The 20,803-nt window shown below is 35.7% G+C and overlaps 5 protein-coding genes across 8 annotated transcripts in view; 2 read left to right on the forward strand and 3 right to left on the reverse strand.

Moving 5' to 3' along the window:
* Positions 1–1,024: 1,024 nt before the first annotated feature.
* On the forward strand, positions 1,025–2,690 carry LOC111794719 (probable arabinose 5-phosphate isomerase). Its single transcript, XM_023676833.1, has 3 exons — positions 1,025–1,877; positions 2,038–2,261; positions 2,437–2,690. The coding sequence occupies exons 1-3, from the start codon at positions 1,200–1,202 to the stop codon at positions 2,591–2,593; spliced, it is 1,059 nt and encodes a 352-aa protein (XP_023532601.1). The 5' UTR covers positions 1,025–1,199; the 3' UTR covers positions 2,594–2,690.
* Positions 2,691–2,977: 287 nt separating this feature from the next.
* Positions 2,978–5,833, reverse strand: LOC111794722 (NAC domain-containing protein 21/22-like). Its single transcript, XM_023676835.1, has 3 exons — positions 5,552–5,833; positions 4,042–4,307; positions 2,978–3,688 (listed from the first exon to the last, which is right to left on the reverse strand). Exons 1-3 carry the CDS (start codon positions 5,718–5,720, stop codon positions 3,248–3,250), a joined length of 876 nt encoding a protein of 291 aa, XP_023532603.1. The 5' UTR covers positions 5,721–5,833; the 3' UTR covers positions 2,978–3,247.
* Positions 5,834–12,503: 6,670 nt separating this feature from the next.
* Positions 12,504–16,445, reverse strand: LOC111796137 (H/ACA ribonucleoprotein complex subunit 3-like protein). 2 transcript variants are annotated; one of them, XM_023678845.1, is made up of 4 exons: positions 16,369–16,445; positions 16,147–16,227; positions 13,686–13,728; positions 12,504–13,363 (listed from the first exon to the last, which is right to left on the reverse strand). In XM_023678845.1, exons 2-4 carry the CDS (start codon positions 16,198–16,200, stop codon positions 13,266–13,268), a joined length of 195 nt encoding a protein of 64 aa, XP_023534613.1. In that variant the 5' UTR covers positions 16,201–16,227; positions 16,369–16,445; the 3' UTR covers positions 12,504–13,265. The 2 variants fall into 2 exon arrangements, with proteins under 2 accessions (XP_023534613.1, XP_023534614.1); XM_023678846.1 differs by having other exon boundaries at positions 16,147–16,219; positions 16,369–16,434.
* A 387-nt stretch (positions 16,446–16,832) lies between these two features.
* LOC111795611 (uncharacterized protein At1g03900-like) lies at positions 16,833–20,353 on the forward strand. 3 transcript variants are annotated; one of them, XM_023678138.1, is made up of 4 exons: positions 16,833–17,504; positions 17,877–18,161; positions 18,663–18,730; positions 20,112–20,353. In XM_023678138.1, the coding sequence occupies exons 1-3, from the start codon at positions 17,010–17,012 to the stop codon at positions 18,723–18,725; spliced, it is 843 nt and encodes a 280-aa protein (XP_023533906.1). In that variant the 5' UTR covers positions 16,833–17,009; the 3' UTR covers positions 18,726–18,730; positions 20,112–20,353. The 3 variants fall into 3 exon arrangements, with proteins under 3 accessions (XP_023533906.1, XP_023533907.1, XP_023533905.1); XM_023678139.1 differs by having other exon boundaries at positions 20,115–20,133; XM_023678137.1 differs by lacking the exon at positions 20,112–20,353 and having other exon boundaries at positions 16,835–17,504; positions 18,663–19,027.
* LOC111795612 (protein CHROMATIN REMODELING 8-like) overlaps positions 19,849–20,803 on the reverse strand; it is a 6,097-nt gene continuing 5,142 nt past the window's right edge. Inside the window, exon 7 of the mRNA XM_023678140.1 lies at positions 19,849–20,705. Within this exon, the coding sequence (XP_023533908.1) occupies positions 20,037–20,705 (669 nt within the window). The 3' untranslated portion in view covers positions 19,849–20,036. The remainder of the gene's footprint in view (positions 20,706–20,803) is intronic.

A 20,803-nucleotide genomic window follows, 5' to 3' on the forward strand; every position in this document is an offset into this window, starting at 1 on the left:
AAAAAATTCATTTTCCATATTTATAAACAGCTATCTCCACAAATTGGACCCGTAAAGACGTTGACATGACAACGGTCTCGTACGGAGCGGTCCCAGATTAGGACCTCATCGGTCCGCGGGTAATGACCGCATTGTCACTGTAGCCGACACCCCTCACAGCTCCGCACGTGGCCTGCCCTTTCCGCTATTCACAGGCGGCTCCACGATCTTTCTTTCTTTTATTTTATTTTAATTTATTTCATTTAAAGCGACATGTAAATCTTAAACCAAACTTTGCTCCTAAATCCTTCCAATCCACCGTAGGATACATTATTTTGTACTGTACTAGGTTTGATGTCTTCCACTGATTCCACGTCGATTGCGTTCTTTATTATGGTAATGGTGCACACTTTTGGGCCTTCAACTCGGCCCAAATTGCATTGTTTCTTATGGGCTTCTTTGCTTAATCTCTGTTTCGCTTGGGCTTACCTTCACCAATTTCAAACTTTTATAAATATATAAAATTTTAATCTTTTAGAAATTGGTATATTTTTATTTTACATAAAAATTAATAATTCTTTTCTTAACTTTACAGTGTTTTATTTGAAATGATAAATAGTGTTTTATTTATCAAACTTTGCTTAAATTAACTTACAATTTAGTAATATAATGGATCAATAACGAGTCAAGATGCTCATGACATTGGATTCTTTTTTAACAATTAATCTCTTCGTCAAGAATATATTATTTAATCAATAAAATTATGTTCACCAATTTGAGCATAGCTCAGCTGGTTAGTGTATATATTACCAACCAAGATGTTTGAGGTTCAAATCTCATGTATCTCATACGATTTAATAATCAGTTGAGTTATGCTTAAATTGATATTTTTATTTTATGTTTCTGAATATTTAAAATATTATTATTTTCATTAAATACATAATACATTTTCTTTTGGAACATCACAAACAAGCTCGATGAAGTAATCACATATTTGTTATTAGTGTTACAAAATATATATGAAACAAGAGGAACATTAGATTCTTGATTTCAAGAGGGCATAAATCCACCGACAGAGGTGAGCTGTAATTGTAAAGCAACGGAGATTGGTGTCGTTGTCTTCTCCATTTTACTAAAATGTGAAGCCAAAACCAGAGATGAAATAAAATCCGTTTTTGTTTCTTGTCTGTCTCTCTTTGAATTCTGAAATCAGTTCGCTAATGGGGTCTCTCCCTCCGGCTGAGGATATTTCCCTTTCCTTATGCCAATGGCCCCCAAAATCCCCAAATCCAAATCCAGATCTAAGCCCTATCGACGAATCTACACTCCTCGATCTCTTCAAATCCCAACAAAATCACCTCAATTTCTTCTTCCACAATCTCGATCTCTCTCAGACTCTGAAATTCACCGTTACCCTTCTCAACGCCCCCGGAACCATCTTCTTCTCCGGCGTCGGCAAGTCCGGTTTCGTCGCTCGTAAGATCTCACAAACCCTAGTTTCACTCGGAATCCGATCCGCTTTTCTTTCCCCTCTCGACGCCCTTCATGGGGATATCGGCATCTTGAATTCCGGCGATGTTCTTGTGCTCTTTAGCAAGTCTGGCAACACCGAAGAGCTTCTTCGCCTGGTTCCTTGCGCTAGGGCGAAAGGTGCGTACCTCATCGCCGTCACCTCTGTTGAAGCCAATGTGCTTGCTGGGGTTTGTGATATGAATGTGCATTTGCCTCTCGAGCGTGAATTATGCCCTTTTGATCTGGCCCCCGTCACCTCCACTGCGATTCAGATGGTTTTTGGTGATACTGTGGCGATTGCGCTTATGGGTGCGCGCAATTTGACCAAAGAGGAATATGCCACTAATCACCCCGCTGGGAGGATCGGCAAAAGCCTCATTTTCAAGGCACTTCTCCTTTTTCTTCACTTAATTGATCTTCAGCTGGTTTCGATTTGTTTACATAGCTCTGTTTTTGAACTCCCGACTTAATTTTATCACCAATTTTCAGTGTCTTAATGCAACACTAAGTTGTTTAAGATAAGTACGGATGTTGTTTGGGTTGCAGGTTAAAGATGTGATGAAGAAACAGAGTGAGCTTCCTGTGTGCAAAGAAGGAGATCTAATAATGGATCAATTGGTGGAGCTTACGAGCAAAGGATGCGGCTGCCTACTTGTCATAGATGAGGAATATCACCTGATTGGGACATTTACCGACGGTGATTTGAGGCGCACTCTCAAAGCTAGTGGTGAAGGCATCTTCAAGCTCACTGTGGGCCAAATGTGCAACAGGTACGAATCTCTAATACTCACTCGTTTTAGTTGCTATCATGAGATACAAGATCTTGCTATTTGCCAAACTTGTACTATCTGGATCCAAACTTTAACAACTGATGCAGAGGATGCCATTCTTTATGTTGATACCCAATAGTTTAGAGATTGATTTTGATGGTAAACCACATGACAGGAAACCGAGAACAATTGATCCCGAGGCGATGGCGGTCGATGCCATGAAAAAGATGGAAGCTCCCCCATCTCCTGTTCAATTTCTGCCTGTTATCAATCTTCAAAATATGTTGATTGGCATTGTCACATTACATGGCCTAGTTTCTTCAGGACTGTGATTGACATATGCCACATTTCTTTATTGTTCAATTCTTTGTATTACTGTTGAACATTGATAATGCAATCAAAGAGTATAAGAAAACTTGATATTATGTAGCCCGAGTACTCTTATATTCTTAAGCCTTGGTAGAGCCTGGTGCCACGTGTCCCGTGCCAATGAAGTGTGTGCACGACTCGGGTAGGAAGGGCTTCACGTGTATTCTTTTTAACTAAATCTTTGAACTGGTTGAGTGTGTTTCTTTTACGACCTAAATTCCCATTTGTCCTTTTGGGAAAAACTACTACCAAATCTAGTAAAAAGGAAAAGGTACAAGCGTTGGTTCGACATTCTCGATTCATCATCCAATGTTTTGGGGATCATAGTTGTTCTTCGTAAGCACAAATACTGAATGTCCCGACTCTATATTGTGGTATCAAAAATCACGAGTTTATTACATCCACAGTAATGCAGCTAACTAAATTTCTTTATTACAAGTTTAACTAATTTTGTGTACAACAAGAACAAAGATTTAAAGGAAAAAATGAAATCCAAGTGTGTCCCTAAGCACACAACAATGCCCCAAACACTCTCCTAAATCCAAACACCAAACCATATACAAACTATATATGAACAAACAACCCATTGAGATGTGCAGTAGCAGATAGATACGAGTTCAGAGGAAAACCAGGCTGCTTTCGACGTCGAAGGCCATTTGATCCAAGTTCGAAATGGCGCCATCTTGAAACGTATGTTCTTCCAAATCCATGTCCCACAAAACCCCATAATCAGAGTCATTTTTGGGGCAGAAAAGTTGATCAGCTTTGGGATTATTATTATTGGCATCTTTTTCTTGAGGAAGTTGAAGGAGATGGAGAAAAGAACAGCTGCCAATGTAGCCATGACTCTGATGGGGAGCCATTGAGGATAATGAAGCGATATCGACATTGTAGCCACAAGGCATGGCGATCGGACTCGGGTCGCTTGGAGGGGGAGATGGAGCTCGGATGACAGTGGGAACGCGCTCGAAATCTTCAAATGTAAAATGTTGGTTGAGTTTGATGCTGTGCTCTTCTTGCTTGCCCTTTTGAAACACTCTACATAAAACCCAGTCCTCCTGCACCCACCATATAAACTTGGTTCATTTTCATGTCAATTAAAGCATAGAGATAATTCCAAATTAGTTCCATTTTTTGTTGTGTGATTACTATAAGTATCTTTCATAATTATTTTGATTATGAATTTCTCTTTTACTAAACAAACAAAACTCATTCATTAATAGCATCCTCTAATTCTAAATAAAAACAAAATATAGATATAAACATCTGTTTATTATCTGTTAATGCAATTTTAGAAAAGATTTGTAAACCAAAGAGAGAGCCACCAACTTTTGAATGTGTGCATGTGCTCACACCATCAGATTTGTCTAAATCGTCTAAGAAATAGAGAATCAAAGATGAAAAATTCAACCTTTGGGGGCAGATGTGGGGCCTCAAACCGAAATTCATGCATAATCCATCCGGTTTTAATCCCATTTGGAGCTCTGTTCCTATAAAACACCAAAGTCTTTCTCATCCCTACGATCTCCCTCGTTGAAGGATCCACCACCGTTCGATCTTTTCCAGTAGCTTTCCAATACCCACATGTCGTTGCGCGATTCGTCCGAAATCCCGTTGCGTATTTTCGATCTCGAAAGCTGAAGAAGTACCACTCGTTGCTATTCAGCTTCGCCACCTCTGCAATATAATAAAAAAGAATGATTAGTTTATATTAATCTTTCATTTTCATTACACTAATTATGAACAGTTTATGGAAGAGATAGGAAGGGGAAGGGAAAATGACCCCTTTGATTATATATTATTCATTGCTGGATTATTGGGTGTTAATTAATCAATGTCTCAAACTTAAAGAAAGGTTTGAAGATATTTTTGTTATGATTAGTTATGTAATTATTTATATTAGTTGGTGATTATAAACAACAAAATAAGATCATTTGGATTAGAGAGGGAAATGTATGAAACAAAAAACATGAAATTTGATGAAAGAAAGATTTGATATATATATTATGTTCCAAACGAAGAAATTAAAAGGAAGCAAAATGGAGACAAAGAAGATAAAGAAATGAAATGATTGGGGTTTTGGAGAATATTTGCAAGTTGGAGAGTAACAATTAATGAAGCTTGTTCTACAAGCACAAGCTAGCTCAAGCATCCATCTATGGGAAAAAGGATGCTATGACTCATCACCTTGACTTATCGGACCAAATTTCTCGATATTGATCTCGAAAATATTCAAACCCGCTTTCATATAGCTCAATGGTTAAAATAATTCTACGTCGAAACATGGAAATTTCTTCACTCATTCTTAATAGTAAACGCTAAAGTCAAGATTTTCACATGAATGCAGGTGTGTACGAGTGAGGAGACAACGAATGACATATTATTTGAATATTTAATGTAAAAAATAAAAGAGAGCACTGTCAAATCCTCGTACCTTAGGGACCAAACAAATAATTAAGGAAATTTCATGAAATTAATGTTGTTTTATCACAAAATAAAAGACATTAGAACATAGCACCAAACACAGATTTCTGTAACATAAACCACTTCATAAGACAGAAATCTCATGTTTTCTGTTTCAAGTTTACACAAAAATTTAACCAAAAAAAAAAAACTTTATAAGTACAGCTCTCACCAACCATGCAAAAAAGTTCAGCTTTTAAAAATAAACAAAAACATATCTAGATTGTTTAAGGTATATGCCAAGAATTTAGGGAATCCATTATAGATCATTAGCATGCTAATGAAACCCAAAAGTAATTAATTAATTAAACATAAACCTCCCAAATCAGCTCTTTTTGCATGAATTTTGGAGGCAATGTTTTAGGACATCATTGGAAGAACCATCACAGTGTCCTTAACCAAAGAGATATGTCCTAATTATGAAGAACATAATGAAATGAAGTTAAAAAGAATGGTACCAGGAAGCTGCCATGGCTCACAAGTATGCAAGTCAATCTCCACAAGTGTGCCCTTAACCACTTGCTCGTTCATAATCTTCTTGTAAAGATAATGGCACACCAACTCTTCATCACTCGGATAAAATCTAAACCCTGGGGGAAGTGAAGCTCCAATATCTTTAAGCCCCATTACTGTAATTTACGAACTCTTCAAGGGCTGGATGCAAATTCTGGGAATCCAATTCAACACAGAATCCAAGAACTTTTTAAAAGGGGAATTTAAGAGAAAGAAGGGTTCAAAGAAATGGGTATGCAATAAGAAATAAGGATGTGGTTGGGTTGGTGTTCATATATATAGTTGGGGTAGGGACGACTATGCCATTATTTTGCCTATTAAGTTGCTATGAGCTTTTGCATAGGGAGTTAGTTATAATGGTAAAGTTTTGGAGCAAATTCACAAGCTACAACAAATCTTTACAAAACTAATTCACACTTACAAAATATGTACAAAAGGTCAAAACAGTTTTACAAGGAAACCATCCAAAATCACCCTTTTTTTCTATTTTCAACTATTAAAATGGGGATTGCAGTTAAAATTTTGTATTACAACCCTAATTTAAAATTAGGTTTCTTGAATACCACGTAATACAATTAAAGTTAAAAAGGTTGAAGTTTGAATTTTTATTTCTATATATTAGGTTTTCGTTTTCTTTCTCCGGGGAAGATTCAAGCATTTGACTTTTTTTTTTTTGTTTTATCCATAATATATGTCTTAATCAATTAAGATATATGCTTCGGTTGACCCCTTTTAGATATTCCTAAACCCAAAATAAAATAACTTAATAACCTCTAAATCCCAAGGGAGAAGTTTCCACCGTTTGTAATGGGCTAAAGATCGGGTGGTGTGTCAACGATGGGCTTCAGCTGTTACAAATGGTATTAGAGTTAAAAGATTTGCTTATAGAGGTGTGGAATGTTGTCCTTAGCAAACGTGTTTTCTAAACAACAAACCAAAATTATAGACAGCGAAGTTGGATAAGAAAAGAGGTGTTTTATAAGATGGAAAAGTATTTGAAAGAATTAAGTAATGGGTAGAGGGCTCTATCATCCATTCAATTATATTAATCAGCCACAAAACTGATATGATTGTATAAATGTGTGGGATTATGGACCATACAAAAATGGGGCCTAGGCTAATGATCATAAGAGAATTATATTATATGATGAACAACTCCATTCTTCAAGAGTTTTGCACATCAATAAGGGAATGCCAATAATTTTTTAAATGTGGACAAAAGTATGCACATCACAAAATTGTACAAAAATTTAAAAAATAGCTGTATGTAATGCATAATAATTGGTAGATAATGATGATTTGACAACGGTCAATAAAAAATCATCATTTTTGTAATCATCCCCCAAAAAATTAATACATTAATCCAAATAATATTTAAATTCGTGGGTCGAGTCGAGTCAATTTAACGAATGTAAATGGAGATTTCAATAAACTAAACTATACCCGAGTTGTCATTTTTTCTAATTCAACGTGTGGGATTAAAAGATTTAAATTTTTGGTTCTTTGATCGATGATACATTTTTTAACGGATTAAGTTATAACGTAAATGATCGTGGCAAAATGTACCCTAAGGAACAAGTAAAGCGGGAGGAGATGACGTAGGAAAGTTTTATTATAATGATTTAATGAATTGTAGGGTTAGGGTTTGTTTTGGAAAGAGGAAATTTTGTTTGGTTAATATAAATGAAAGATTTATATGATATGTTGGAGAATGAGTAACGGCTTCATATTCTCCCATATTTCCATCCAATAATTAATTCCTCCAAAATACTCCTAAAATTACTCAATTTTTTTAATTAAAAAAAAAAAAAAAAACTATTGATGACATGTCTCTTGATTGATACATGCATGCCAATCACCTTAATTGATGGGGTTTTTAGGTTTAACATGCTAATCTCTATTAATTAATTAATTAATCATTTAGACTCATGTTGGTAAGCCCAACTCTTGGGTTTTTGGATCTTGCAATAGTGATGGTGAGACTTGATTAATCAAACACACTAATCTCCTATTATTATGTTAATCTACTGATCATTTTAATTTTTCTTTTCTATTTTTAAATAAAAATCTATGTTTATAATCTTTATAACCTTCATTACTTTTCTTNTTTTTTTTTTTTTTTTATAAAAAAGAAAGATTATTGAACCATTATCAATATTTAAGAATATTCTTTTAATAGTAATTATCAATCATTTAATTTAATATTACAATACTTATTGAATTCGAACAACTTAAATATGCAATAATCAACTTTTTTAAAAAAAATAGGGTCGGACTAGTACAAATCTAAGTATTTAGATTAAGGAATGAATTTATTAACTTCGTCGTTGTAATTCAATTAGTGGGATACTATAAGTTAACGCGAGAAGAAATAATTCATTATATGAGGAAGAAAAATTATATTAAATGATGTCGGGCAAGATATGACAAGAAAATTCCTTGAGCGTGGAAATTTTAGAAATATTGAGTTAAAAAGGAAACGTAAATTTTAGAAACTCTTTTGATTAGACGATTTAAGATTTAGAGCCGAAATAACTTTTATACATGTTACGAGGCTAAAAAAATATATGAGAATCCATATAGAAGAGTGAGAGACTATATAGCTAGAAATTTTTTTAATGTAGATGAGGAATTGCCATTCATGTGCGAGCGATACCAATTTTCCACGACTTTACCATAAAGTTAGCAACTTTTTGTGTATTTTAAAACTCTTTATCGAAAAGCTAAGTTTCACTTTTGAAAAAAATGTTCCATATCCCACGAAATATTACATAAAATCCTTCCCTTCCCAACCCCTAATTACTCTATCGAAAACCCTAATTTTTTAGGATAAAAAACCTTAATTCACTCAGATTTCAGCTCTAAAAATTTAAACTCGAATTTGGATTATATTTTCCCTTGAACCCTTTGAAACCCTTTTGATCTATTATGGTTTTGAGTTTGTTTTTTTTATCCAACAAATTCACCCTTTTAAAGAATTGGCTTCAACTACAAGATTTAATGATATTGGAATCACATTGTTTTGAAACAAAAGCAAACGTATGCAATTCAACTATATAACACAATAAATGAGGAATAATTCACCATCTCAAAAAAGGGTTTTTCTTATCTTTTCTTTTCTTTTGGGTACGGTCGCTTAGAAATTGAAAACGATTTGGAATATGTTGGGGTCCCTCATCCTCTTCACATATATCAATTTAGGAGTCATTTTCAAAGTTAATCAAGTTCAGATAATACCAATTCAAAAGATTCGGTGAGTAGCTTGCAGACATGGGAAATTGTTTTCTACAAGTAAAGTTATCACAAAATATGAATTTTTTTTTTTTTTTTTTTAAAAAATTTATTTCCAAGCTTCCTTCGCCACCTAGCTACCCTTTTGTTTTCCAAACCACACACAACTTGTAATAAACACATGCCTTAATCTTCGCAAACCCTTTTGTTTATCCACCAACATAGCTCCGGAAAAACCATGGGGAAACACACAGACAAAAAACATAGATCATCTTTTTCTCCAAATTTCTTCCCAGATCTGTCGTGAACATGACATAATAACTGTTCTTTTAAAGTTTGAATGAGATAGATCGGTTTGTTCGGTTGATTCTTTATTTTGTAATCTTTTATTTTAATGGCAATTTAATTAATATTGTATCAACTTTTATGTTTCAATTCTATATTAATATTTTTCCATTGTATGCTCATGCATCGAGGAAAGTAACTAGATGGTAAACTTATATGATATCGAAAATTTAGAATAAAGAGTTGGTGGACATACAATGAAAGCCAAAAATGTTTTTGTCAACTTACTACGTGTCTTTAGCTTGCCCGATCCAAATGGTAAGCTTAGTGCCGATAAAATCACTCCACTTAAATGGTGTGTGAAAGTTCTCTATTTATAATCAAATAAATTACAAGTATATAGAAATAGTAATATATGGAAAGATACGTATGGTAAGAAATATTTGTCAGTGAACTATAATTTAATATTAAATATCGTTAACCGAAGAAGAGGAGAGATTATTGAGGGAGGCGAATTATTGGGGGTTCACATCAAAAGATGTTGGCCAAAGGCTGCAGAGTTTTGTTTATTTTTCTAAGTACGTGAAGTTGATTGCTCCATATCAATAATTAATATCCAAGCAACCCTAATCTTCACCAAACTTTAGAGGCTGGTGTCTGAATCTTTGGACCCTTCTTTCCTCTTCATTTAATTCACCATTCTTCCTGCCCTTAATTTGAAAGTTATATTTTACCTTTTAACTTGTACCATTTAACTCCATTTTTCTATTTAATCATTCCATTTCAAAATGTACGGTTAAAGTTTCAATACTAGAGCCTCGAGAGGTCAGTGGTCGGTAGGGGAATGAGAAAGAGAAATCGCGAGAGAGAAGGGAGACAACGGTGGTGTCATCCAACATGTCGTGTTCTTACTCTAAAACAAATTTTTTCGTTGATGTCACGTGAAAGTTAAGTGTATGTTCTTGTCTGAATTTTGACAACAACAGTGTCCCATTTCGCCAAACATTCTTAAACAATGAAAACCAACCATAATTATTTGTAATGAAGCAGTATACGACTCGTATTGTTGAAGTTGACAACGACCAAGTTTAAATAGATAAGAGATAGTTTGGTTCGAGCATCAAGAAGTTATGGGCAAATTCCAATAATTATATACTCCGACATATCTTTTTTTTAAGTTTAGCAACCAAATGGGATGGTGTTGCACATTTTTTTATGTAATTATTGAAAAAGAACAAAATTTTGGCTATCGATCATGCTCTTTTCTCTATCAATCAACACTTAGTTTTAGAAATTGCTAACTTATTCAAAGAGATTCAAATTTCTAGTCTTTCTATCGAGATTGTAAAATTATTTGTATTCGTTTTCTAAAAAATTGTAATAGAACATTATAAAACTAAAAATTCAATAGAATATTAGGTAGAAAATTAAGATAGCAATAACCTAAAATGATATAATGGTGTGATTGAGACGTTTATCTGAATTAAATTTGAAAAAGAATGTAATAATAGTCCACCGCGAAAACAAGAGAAATGAAAAGAAAAGAAACGACGATTCATTAATGCCTTACCCCACATATTAATATAATTAAAATGTTTAAAAATGAGTTAACCAAAAAAAGAAGCTATGAGATTCTTAGAGTTAAAAAAAAGATGGTATGGGGAAGCTGATGCTTCGCTTAGGTTACATAGAAAAGGACTTTTCAGTTGGAATTATATTCCTTACGCAATTAATCATTTTCAGCAACACTTTAATGGATTCCTATTTCCTATTGCCTTTTTTTTTTTTTTTTTAATAATTTTCTTTTTTAAAATCTTTTTAATATTTTCACCCCTCACCTCAAATCACCACCTTTTAATTTGTTTTTCTCTCCCTCTAATTTCAATTTTGTAATTATGAGCTTAAAAAGTGTCTAATCCAACATTTTTGAATTTTCAATCTCTTATTTAATAATGTGAACTTGGTTAAATTCTGTGAATTTAATGCTTATGTGGCATATTGATTGGTTGTGGTGTGTTGAATGAAAATTTCTACTCGGGATAGAGTCGAAAGGATATTGGAATGTGTTTTACGATAATATTTTTCGATTAAGTTTGGGACAAGCAAACCAATGAAGAGCGTTACTTATGATCGTATAAAAAAAATCACGAATTTCATAGAAATTTTTTTTTTAATTATTTGAAGAAATTTGAGTGTAAAAGATGAGTGATGATGAGTTGAGTTTGTAGTAATTAATTTGAACCAAATTTGAGAGGGGAAAGTTCCTTAAGAGGGAGGGTTTCGTTGATTTTGTATTAAATTAAAAAAAAAATGAAGAAGAAGAATAGAAAGATATTGAAGCAACACGACTAATCCACGTATGAAAAATTATTTCATAATCAAGCACGGGCATCACCAAATAATCTACACGTATATATGTCAAATGAATGTCAAACACATTCCCTATAAGGCCAATAATCCATTTTAATACTCCAATTATTATTCGGTGTTATGCATAATTTTGCTATTAAATATTGGATTCATATCAACTTACATAATCAATAAAGGGATAGGCTCAAATTTGACACCTATGCCCAAACAGACCAAGCTTCAAATTTTTTATTATTTGTGTCTATTTTTTTTTTTTTTTCCTATTTATTTGAGAAATGGAGAGATTATTAAGATACAGAACTTCTGTGAGTAAATGTTCATGGATCATCACCATCACCATAGATGTGAAGCTAAAATAACATCAAATAAAAAATTTCTATTAATGGCCCCATTCATCATCACTTTGTGTCAAATTTATTTTTTCATTCATAATCACTTTGTGTCAAATTTATTTTTGTAAAATTTAATTTTGAATTGTAATAATAATAACAAGAAATTGTGTTAAATTACTTGACCAAAAACTCTCCCTGATTTAGACTCACGTATATCAAATCATATCTTTTGGAGATTAAAGAAATTGATCATGTTAGAATGGCTTTTGTGATTTAAGAAAAGGGCTATTGGTCTTTGTCTTCTTCATTGGGTGCCATGTTCTTCCTCCTGCTTTTCTAAAAACAATGTCTATAAACAAAGATAATCTTACCACCAATCCTTTCAAAAAGATTCATTTCGCATTTTATTTCTTCTTTTTCTACATTTCCTTTTTCATGTTTCCATGGAACGCAACCGACAACGTCATTTCTGTGAAAGACGCTTTTAATTCGACAATAATTCGACAAACGCGGTTTATTACACATGAAAATGTGCCTTTATTCTACAACTTTGGCCCGCTTTGTGTTTAGATTAAAAGGTTCCATCTTTAATTAAACTAATGTGATATATCTTTCTCACTTAAGTTAACAATTAAACAAGTCCTATGAAAGACAAAATTATGTGAGACGTCAAACCCCATTCAAAATACTTGATGATGATGATATATCTGTTTCAGTTCATTATTTCTTGGGTGGGGCTGAAGAGTTTGCATACCAAACCACTTGGCTACACTTGAGCAAAATTATATGGCCACTTGGGCCCAAACTCTCAGGTCCTAACCCATTTTCAAGGTTCAAATTCTAATATCCTGAAATAAAAGGCATATTCACTGGCCAAGAGAAGCACATAACCCTGTTAATCTAATTGTAGTTCAGCCAACCACTGGATCACAAAATGAACCTTGCGTACCTTCTTAGCTGTGCACAAGATGAATTCCCAAGATGTAATCGTCCAATTTCAGGTGCATATGTCTGACAGCAAACCAGGACAGAGAGGGAACTTGAACTTCAAAACCAACCGAAGGAATTGGGGACTCCCACCTTATGGCTTAGGCTCAATTGATTGTTAGCAAATCAGGTTAAATACACATACAAGGACAACTTTAGAAAGGCTCAGCTGACATTGGTGCTTGACAACTGCAATGTTGTACAAAAGTGGGGAAAAAAGTATGAAAGAAAGGTCCATCATCTTGCATTAGCCAGTTCTTCAAAGTAGATAAGTTTGCTTTCGGTAAAATAAAGTTCGATGCCAATATAAAGCCAAGCTTAAAGAAAGGTTCAACATTGGTTTGTGCTTTACAGCTCGATTACAAGCCACAGATCAAACTTTCATCAAGTCACGATCTACTATTTGGGGGGGTGACTAAACAGAAGAATCAACTGATTTGATAACGCACTCGGCTTAGTACTTTGGAGGTGGATGCTGCGTGGGTAGCAAGCCAAATCGCTTCTTAAGAAGAACTCTCTGCCTCGAGTATTTGTCATCAGGGGAGAAACGGGCTGCAGTCAGAAAATGTACAACAGGTAATCAGGTTTGAAGCTGCTANGGGGGGGGCAGGCGTGCAGATAAATCTGAACTAAGCCAATCACACAATATAGAGAATAAATTAAGTTATCTCTAATGCCATCCGCACGGTGTAAATTACGTTATCAACAGGGCAAATCTATTCTCAAGAATGTATAATTGCAATCTTCACAACTACAACTCAAATAAACCACAAGACAAAGATAAGAAGATATTACAAGCATGCCCTTTCTCCCTACCAAAATCATTGATATTAACGAGATGGAACAATACTAGGAAGATAATGCACAAGAGTACCTGGATGAGCAGATTGTGTGACCAAACCTAGAGGCGATTCTTTCTGTACAATAGAGGAAAATGAAAAGTAAATAATTTAGCATACATCACATATTAAAGTATAAAGAGAGCAAGGAAATTAACAATGGGTACAAGGTACTTGAAGCATACTCAGGGGTTGACTCATTTGTATATTATTGAAAAAAAATGGTTTTCATTTTAAAATGTACAATTCTACCAAAGATGAAAAATAAATTAAAAAAATAATAATAATAATAACTATCAACTCTAAAAACTCAGCACAGGCCCATTAGAATTTAGTTGGTGCTGAATAAAATCCAGACCCTAAACAATAAATATGTAATGTCCCACGTTGGTTGGAGAGGAGAACAAATCACTCTTTATAAAAGTGTGGAAACCTTCCCCTAGTAGACGCGTTTTAAAGCCTTGAGGGGAAGCCCAAAAGGGAAAGCCCAAAGAGGACAATATCTGCTAGCAGTGGATTTGGGTCGTTACAAATGGTATCAAAGCCAGTCACCGGATGATGTGCTAGCCTTCTCGCTGTTCCCCGAAGGAGGGTAGACACGAGGCGGTGTGCCAGTAAGGACGCTGGACCCCAAAGGGGGTGGATTTGGGGGTGGTCCCACATCGATTGAATAAAGGAACGAGTGCTAGCGAGGACACTGGGTCCCGAAGGGGGGTGGATTCTGATGTCCCACATTGGTTGGGGAGGAGAACAAATCAACCTTTATAAGGGTGTGGAAAACCTTCCCCTAGTACACGCATTTTAAAGCCTTGAGGGGAAGCCCGAAAGGGAAAGCCCAAAGAGGACAATATCTGCTAGCGGTGGATCTAGGTCGTTACAAAATATCTTGTCTATGCCTCAAAGCTGGCAGTCTGCAACGACATTGTGTTATAGTTGTCAATAGAGTCAAGGAGGGAAAAAAGAGTAGCACGAGAGCAGGTCTGTACCATTGAAAGAAATTGGAAATGGAAACCACAGGGTCAGTGGAAGTAAGGAAAAATAATTTTGGAGAATTTATCCATTGAAGGTCTTATAGTATTATCTTACAGCATTCCAACATGTATCATGTATTCAAACGCATAAATTGATATAATTAGAATCAGGGTAAATTCTACAGGCCTTGAAATATCTCCAAAAAACTCCAAAGATGAATGAGTTTTAAAGGGACTCCAACTCCTCCAGCCCCAGCTTCCTTAAGATTTCCATTGATGATGTATTGGTCTGAAGAAATATCAGAGAAATGGAACACTCATAAAAGTTTATCTAAACCTTCAGAAAAGGTGTTAGGTGAGCATCGCTAGAGGCTAAAGGTGTTCATAAAGCCATCCACAGGTTCACAGTGTACAGGGAATGGTGCTTAATATCTCCCATGGTGTTCATACAAATAATGTGTCGCTAAAGAGACAAAAACTTGAAAGAACACATTCATTGCAAAGTACTAGCAGCTTTCAATCCTCAAGAGCAAGGACCCCAGCCAAAATACTTAGAATTGCTTTGAATTTTGAGAGTCCACAAGATCTTGAAAAACTTGGTACATAAGAAAGGGATCTACAAATTTAATGAGGTAACAAAATAGCACCTCTGAGGAGAAACAACCACCATACTCGGATGGCAAGAAAACATTGCCATGAACGAGTACATCAAATTCCTGCATTAGTGATGAGGGAATGATCTTATCAGAAGAAATGTATTGCTTGCATAGTGTCTTCAACAACCCATCAAATTTTCTAAGTAAATCAGGGATACAGGAATCCTGAAGTTGAGTGTCCTTACAAAACCCAGGCTCTCCTTTCTCTAGAGACTTGTCCCAAGCAATGGGCCAGTGATGATGGAAGACCATTGGTAGTGAAACCCAATCCAATAGTAGAGAAAGAATGGCGTCTAAAATCTAATACCTTCTCCCCACTCAATGTCAGGGAAGGATCAAGGTAATTCTAATCTACCATCATGATATGGTGAAAGAAAGAAGGGAAGATCGGAAGTTCTAAGCAAACTGCCAACTTTGCAGAAAATCAAGACGTTCTAAGCAAAGGTGTCACTATAGATTTAATCAACCATTGGATGGGTATACAATGTAAATATAAACTGCACACTGGCACTGAATGATGGTAGCCTATCTACTTCAATCTCAACATAGGTATAGCTCTTATCTTTTTTAAAAGAAGGCCTGCACAAATAGAATTAAATAAATGTTCCAATCTCCAAACTCAAGGTCAGTAAACCTTCCTTATCTTCAAAATCAGGGGGTCCATAGAATCACTGCTTATTGGTAACGCAATAAGACCAATACTCCTTAGTTGGAATGGAAGTTAACGTCATTTATATCTCAATTAAACAGCACTACAAACGCAGTTTATGCATAAAAGATATAAAAATCAAACCCGGACCAGCAGAGAAAAGAGATAGTCATCAATTAACCATTAAACAGAAAGCTAAAAGATAGGAAGGAAAATAAACCTTTGTGGTGTAGACTTTGTCGCCATTGTCGTTTATGTAAAACTGAAGATACATCGTTGCTAAACACTCAAACCTGAAAATCTTTGGAGAAAAATCAAGTCATTCCACATAACTTCATGCAAAAGCCCTTAACAAAGAACAGTTGCATAACATTCATGATTAACTCGAAGAAAATTTTGTAAATGAAATATACAAATATTCGAGGGTTTTGGAAATCAATACCAGACGAAAAACCCTAGAACGGAAATGGCGGGAGACAAGTAATCGCGAAGCTAGGGTTTAACAACGTATTTAAATCAACAGGAAAGGCTATTTTCGTCTTTTAGCCTTTTTTTTTTTTTTTTTCTCAACATTTTCGATTTTTATTTCAATTTGGGTGGTTAGATTACTTAAATTACAAATTTGAGATTATAATGCTTAAAATTTTAATTTATTTTTTTTTAGTCCAACGTTTGGAGTCGGAAGTTATACCTAAATTTGGTCTGGAAAGTTTTAATATTTCTCATAACCAAGAGTGTTTTTTAATCTAAAAAATAAAAATAAAAATTGCAATTTATTTTTATATATTTTTATTATTATTATTTTGATATCGAGAAAGGGCAAATTAGTAAATTGGCATATGCTCTCCGGGGTCTCACAGTAGAGTTGACCTGTGACGCAAAGCACCTAATCTTCGAAGCCACGTCTCTGTTTCTTTCTTTCTTTCTTTCCTTCTTTCGTTCTGATGTCTTCTGCTCACCTTGATAGTTAATTCCTCAATAAATTCAATTCCTTTGGCTTTGGGGATCCCATTTTCCCCAATTCCATCTCTGTAAATCCTCAACCTTTCTTCTCAATCGATCTCACATTCTTGCAATTTCACGATGTCGTTTGAGGAGGACGAGGAGACCTTCGAGCACACTCTCCTTGTCGTTCGCGAGGTATCCGTTTACAAAATCCCTCCTCGAACCACATCCGGCGGCTACAAGTGCGGCGAGTGGCTCCAATCCGATAAGATCTGGTCCGGCCGCCTGAGGGTTGTGTCCTGTAAGGACCGATGTGAGATCCGGTTGGAAGATCCCAACTCCGGTGAACTCTTCGCTGCTTGTTTTATTAATCCTGGTCAGCGAGACAACTCCGTCGAGACCGTTCTTGACTCTTCTCGATACTTCGTTTTGAAGATCGAGGATGGACGGGGTAAGCACGCTTTCGTAGGGTTAGGTTTTGCCGAGCGAAATGAAGCTTTTGATTTCAATGTCGCATTGTCCGACCATGAGAAGTACGTCAGGAGGGATCATGAGAAGGATCCCAGTACTGGCAGCGATGTCAATGAAGAGAGCCAAATTGATATTCATCCTGCTGTCAATCACAGACTGAAGGTATTACCCTAATTTTGTTTTTCATCAGCGACTGAAGTTGATTAATTTGGTGTTACAGTCGTTTGAAGTGATTTTATGGACATTTGATGATGTGCTTACGTGAAATGTGATGACTGTGAACTGATCTGATAAATGAAATCTCTGATCTAAGTATTAGGCAAATAAATTGTTCACATTGAATAGAATAGATTTGCTCATGGCAGGCTTAGTCTCTTGGGTAGTGGTGGTGTTAGTTTATAAGTAAGTTACTCCGCGCTGTATTCGTATGCCTTCATTATGTCCCAGGTCTTCAATGTTGTCGAGTTTTCAAAATCAGAACGCTTTATATTGTCATTGTGATCTTGTGTTTCTTTATGATGGGCTGGTTGATAGGAAGGTGAAACAATTCGAATCAATGTGAAGCACAAACCATCGGGTGGAACTGGTATGCTATCAGCTGCTGGCATGTCAGGGTTTGGTACTGGAAAGCCAAAAGCATTGAGTCTTGCTCCACCACCAACTGGAGCTGTGAAAATCAGGTCTCCTCTTCCACCCCCTCCAAATGACCCTGCTGCTCGAAAGCTATCTGCCAGCGCATGCCGCGATGTTGGTCACGAGGGAAAAAAGGACAATGTAAGGCATGCAGCCGATCCATTATCAGATCTTTCCCAACTTGAGGTACAGTTTCTGCTGTTAGTTGTTTCTTTCCTTATACCTTTGATACAGAGAATAATGGTATTCTTAAGTGACTATAAATTGCCCCTTTAGCTTACGTATTATGGTTCATCTGTGTCCTTTATGCGTATCCCACTTAAATCTATATTAGTTTTAGGAAGCACAATTACCAAGTTTGATTAGACTCAAGTATTGGTTTCTCTCTTTTGTGATTGGAGATGACAACTATCTTAGACGCTACTGTTGAAGCTTGCCTTTTTATTTGCCATGCCAACTTGAAGAATAGTGCGTGGTGTAATGAATATATTGAGATATTTCTAATGCTTTAGCAACAGGCTTATGTTTTTTCTAGTTTTTGAAGATAGATCTGACTGATCCCTGTTCTTTAGGTTATCTTATAACATAGGTAGCTCATGTAGCATGAGTGTATGACTCCTTAGTAACTCATGTCAATTATAAACGAGTCTAGAACAATTTTTAACTCTTGTTGCATCACGGTTGCAGAAAACTCTTCCTTCTGCTCCAGGTTCAACAAAGGCAGCAGCATCAGGATGGGCAGCATTCTGATCAATGTAAGCTGGTGTTTGATATCAAAAGATCTTAGTTTGATGTTTTTTCTGGAGGTTTCGTAATCTTCATTTTTTGTTCATCTTGGGGGTGAAAGGGGAAGAAAAAGGTGAAAGGGGAGTTATAAGTGATAATACCATATACCATCTTTTGGAAAATAATCTTGGAATATATATGTATACTTCTCCAGTTATTTTCCCTACCTAATGGAGATATTTATCTCGAGTTGTCTCTGTATCCCATTTCAATCCATTGCCTTCGATTTCTGTTTCTAATTGTATTGATTCCATTTTGTAATTCTACTTACAACTATGTCCTTATGAATTTTCATGTGTCGTGTACATAATAAAGGTGATAGGCCTCACTGAGCCAGTGTGTGTTGAAATTAATTTGGAAAGAAATATAAGCCTATCGCTATCTCAGACTACTTGAAGGGTCTTTCCTCCTAAATATATAATAAATGACTGACTAATTAATGCCATGGGGAGAAATCCCTCCCCTGTCCCTGCTTAAACAGGGGCTCCCCACTCCGTTTGGGGCGGGTCTCTACAGGAAGAGTGATACCTTTAACTATGCAAGCATAAGCTTCTAAATGTTCCCTAAGCAACATAATCTACTCTGTGGCACTGTAGATGGGTGGATTTGCATTCCTATCATGTAGAGTGGTTGTAGTTCTGATCACTTTTATAATTGTTTTTGTGGAATGCTGGGATCTTCAAACTTGAGATAGAATGACGCCCATGGGTTTAGAAACTATCCGAGACTGAGAGGGTTGGTCAACTTTTGCTTGCCTTACCAATAATGATCGAGTAATACTTTAAGATATTAATATGATATTGAGAATATTGCTTAGATACTAGAAATGGTACATTAACAATTATTGAGTGTTTGTCAAAGTGGAGTGGTTGTAAATAGATGTAGTTGGGAGTTTAGAGTACAAGCAAAACTGTAAAGATGAGTTATCCATTGAGATTGAAATCCCAACCAAATTTACAACCTATGTTTCACGGGAGGCTATAAGAATGAATAGAATGGCAATTTGCAATAACAAATATGCCATAGCGTAAGATAATTTGAAGACTCTACAAATTGAATCGTTGATTATCTTCTCCAGATTAACTGTACCAATGCCCTTCGCAGCTTGGTTAGAAAACAAAAAACAAAAAAGTCTACGCCCAATAGGATAGCAAAACTAAATCGATGATGAGGAAGAATGATATATCATGAACAAAATTCCGACTCTGGAAATCGGTAGTGGAAAGGGCCTCGAGTGATTGGTGCTATGGAAGTAATAAACTAACCGTGCTTAGATTATTGTTTATATTCTGGCTTAAGAGCCCAGAATGAACCACTGGGGCTTTTCTCTAATATTGCTATCTCTTTCAGCAGATTCTTAAACAAGGGCAGATCATTTGGGGGTATCCTGTCCTTAAAATGCTGTACAATACTGACTGAATCTGTGGTTCCACCTCTTTGTTGAACGAATGTACACATTTGACGAATCAATACTTCGGGTTGTACTCTAAAAGAAGGACCGATATTTGCACCTCTTACATTGTTTGGAGTACTTGAAGGAGCTGGTTGTGGTAGATGTTCAAGCCCAGCGCCGAGTGCTCTTTCTTGGTTTCCTCGGATTTTAGCAAGTAGCTCTGCTGAGGACAAGGCCTTTCCGGAAGATGCTCCAGCTGCTATGCAGCCATTTAAATGGCTAGCTCCGTTTCTTGGAATTGCTGAGCATTTGGAATTCCTGTTTACCAGTGAGTTAACAGTCGAACCAAACTTCCGACGCACAGACGATGGTCCACCAGCAGTTCCAGCCCTTCCAGTCCACGTTGGAACAGAGATACTCTCATTACTTCGCAGCATTCTAGATTGCCGCAATGCCTCGGCTGCTCTACGTGCAACTTGAGAAGCTTGCTCCTCTAGATGCATCTTCTCCCCGTCATCAGCATTAGCAATGACATCATGATTAACGGCACTCTGCATATTTGATGTTAAGAACGATGTAATACAGACCACAAAGAGGGCAAAAAAAAAAAAAAAAAAAAAAAAAAAAAAAAAAAAAAAAAAAAAAAAAA

This window comes from Cucurbita pepo, chromosome LG05 (assembly GCF_002806865.2).
Source record: "Cucurbita pepo subsp. pepo cultivar mu-cu-16 chromosome LG05, ASM280686v2, whole genome shotgun sequence".
NCBI classification, from domain to species: domain Eukaryota; kingdom Viridiplantae; phylum Streptophyta; class Magnoliopsida; order Cucurbitales; family Cucurbitaceae; genus Cucurbita; species Cucurbita pepo.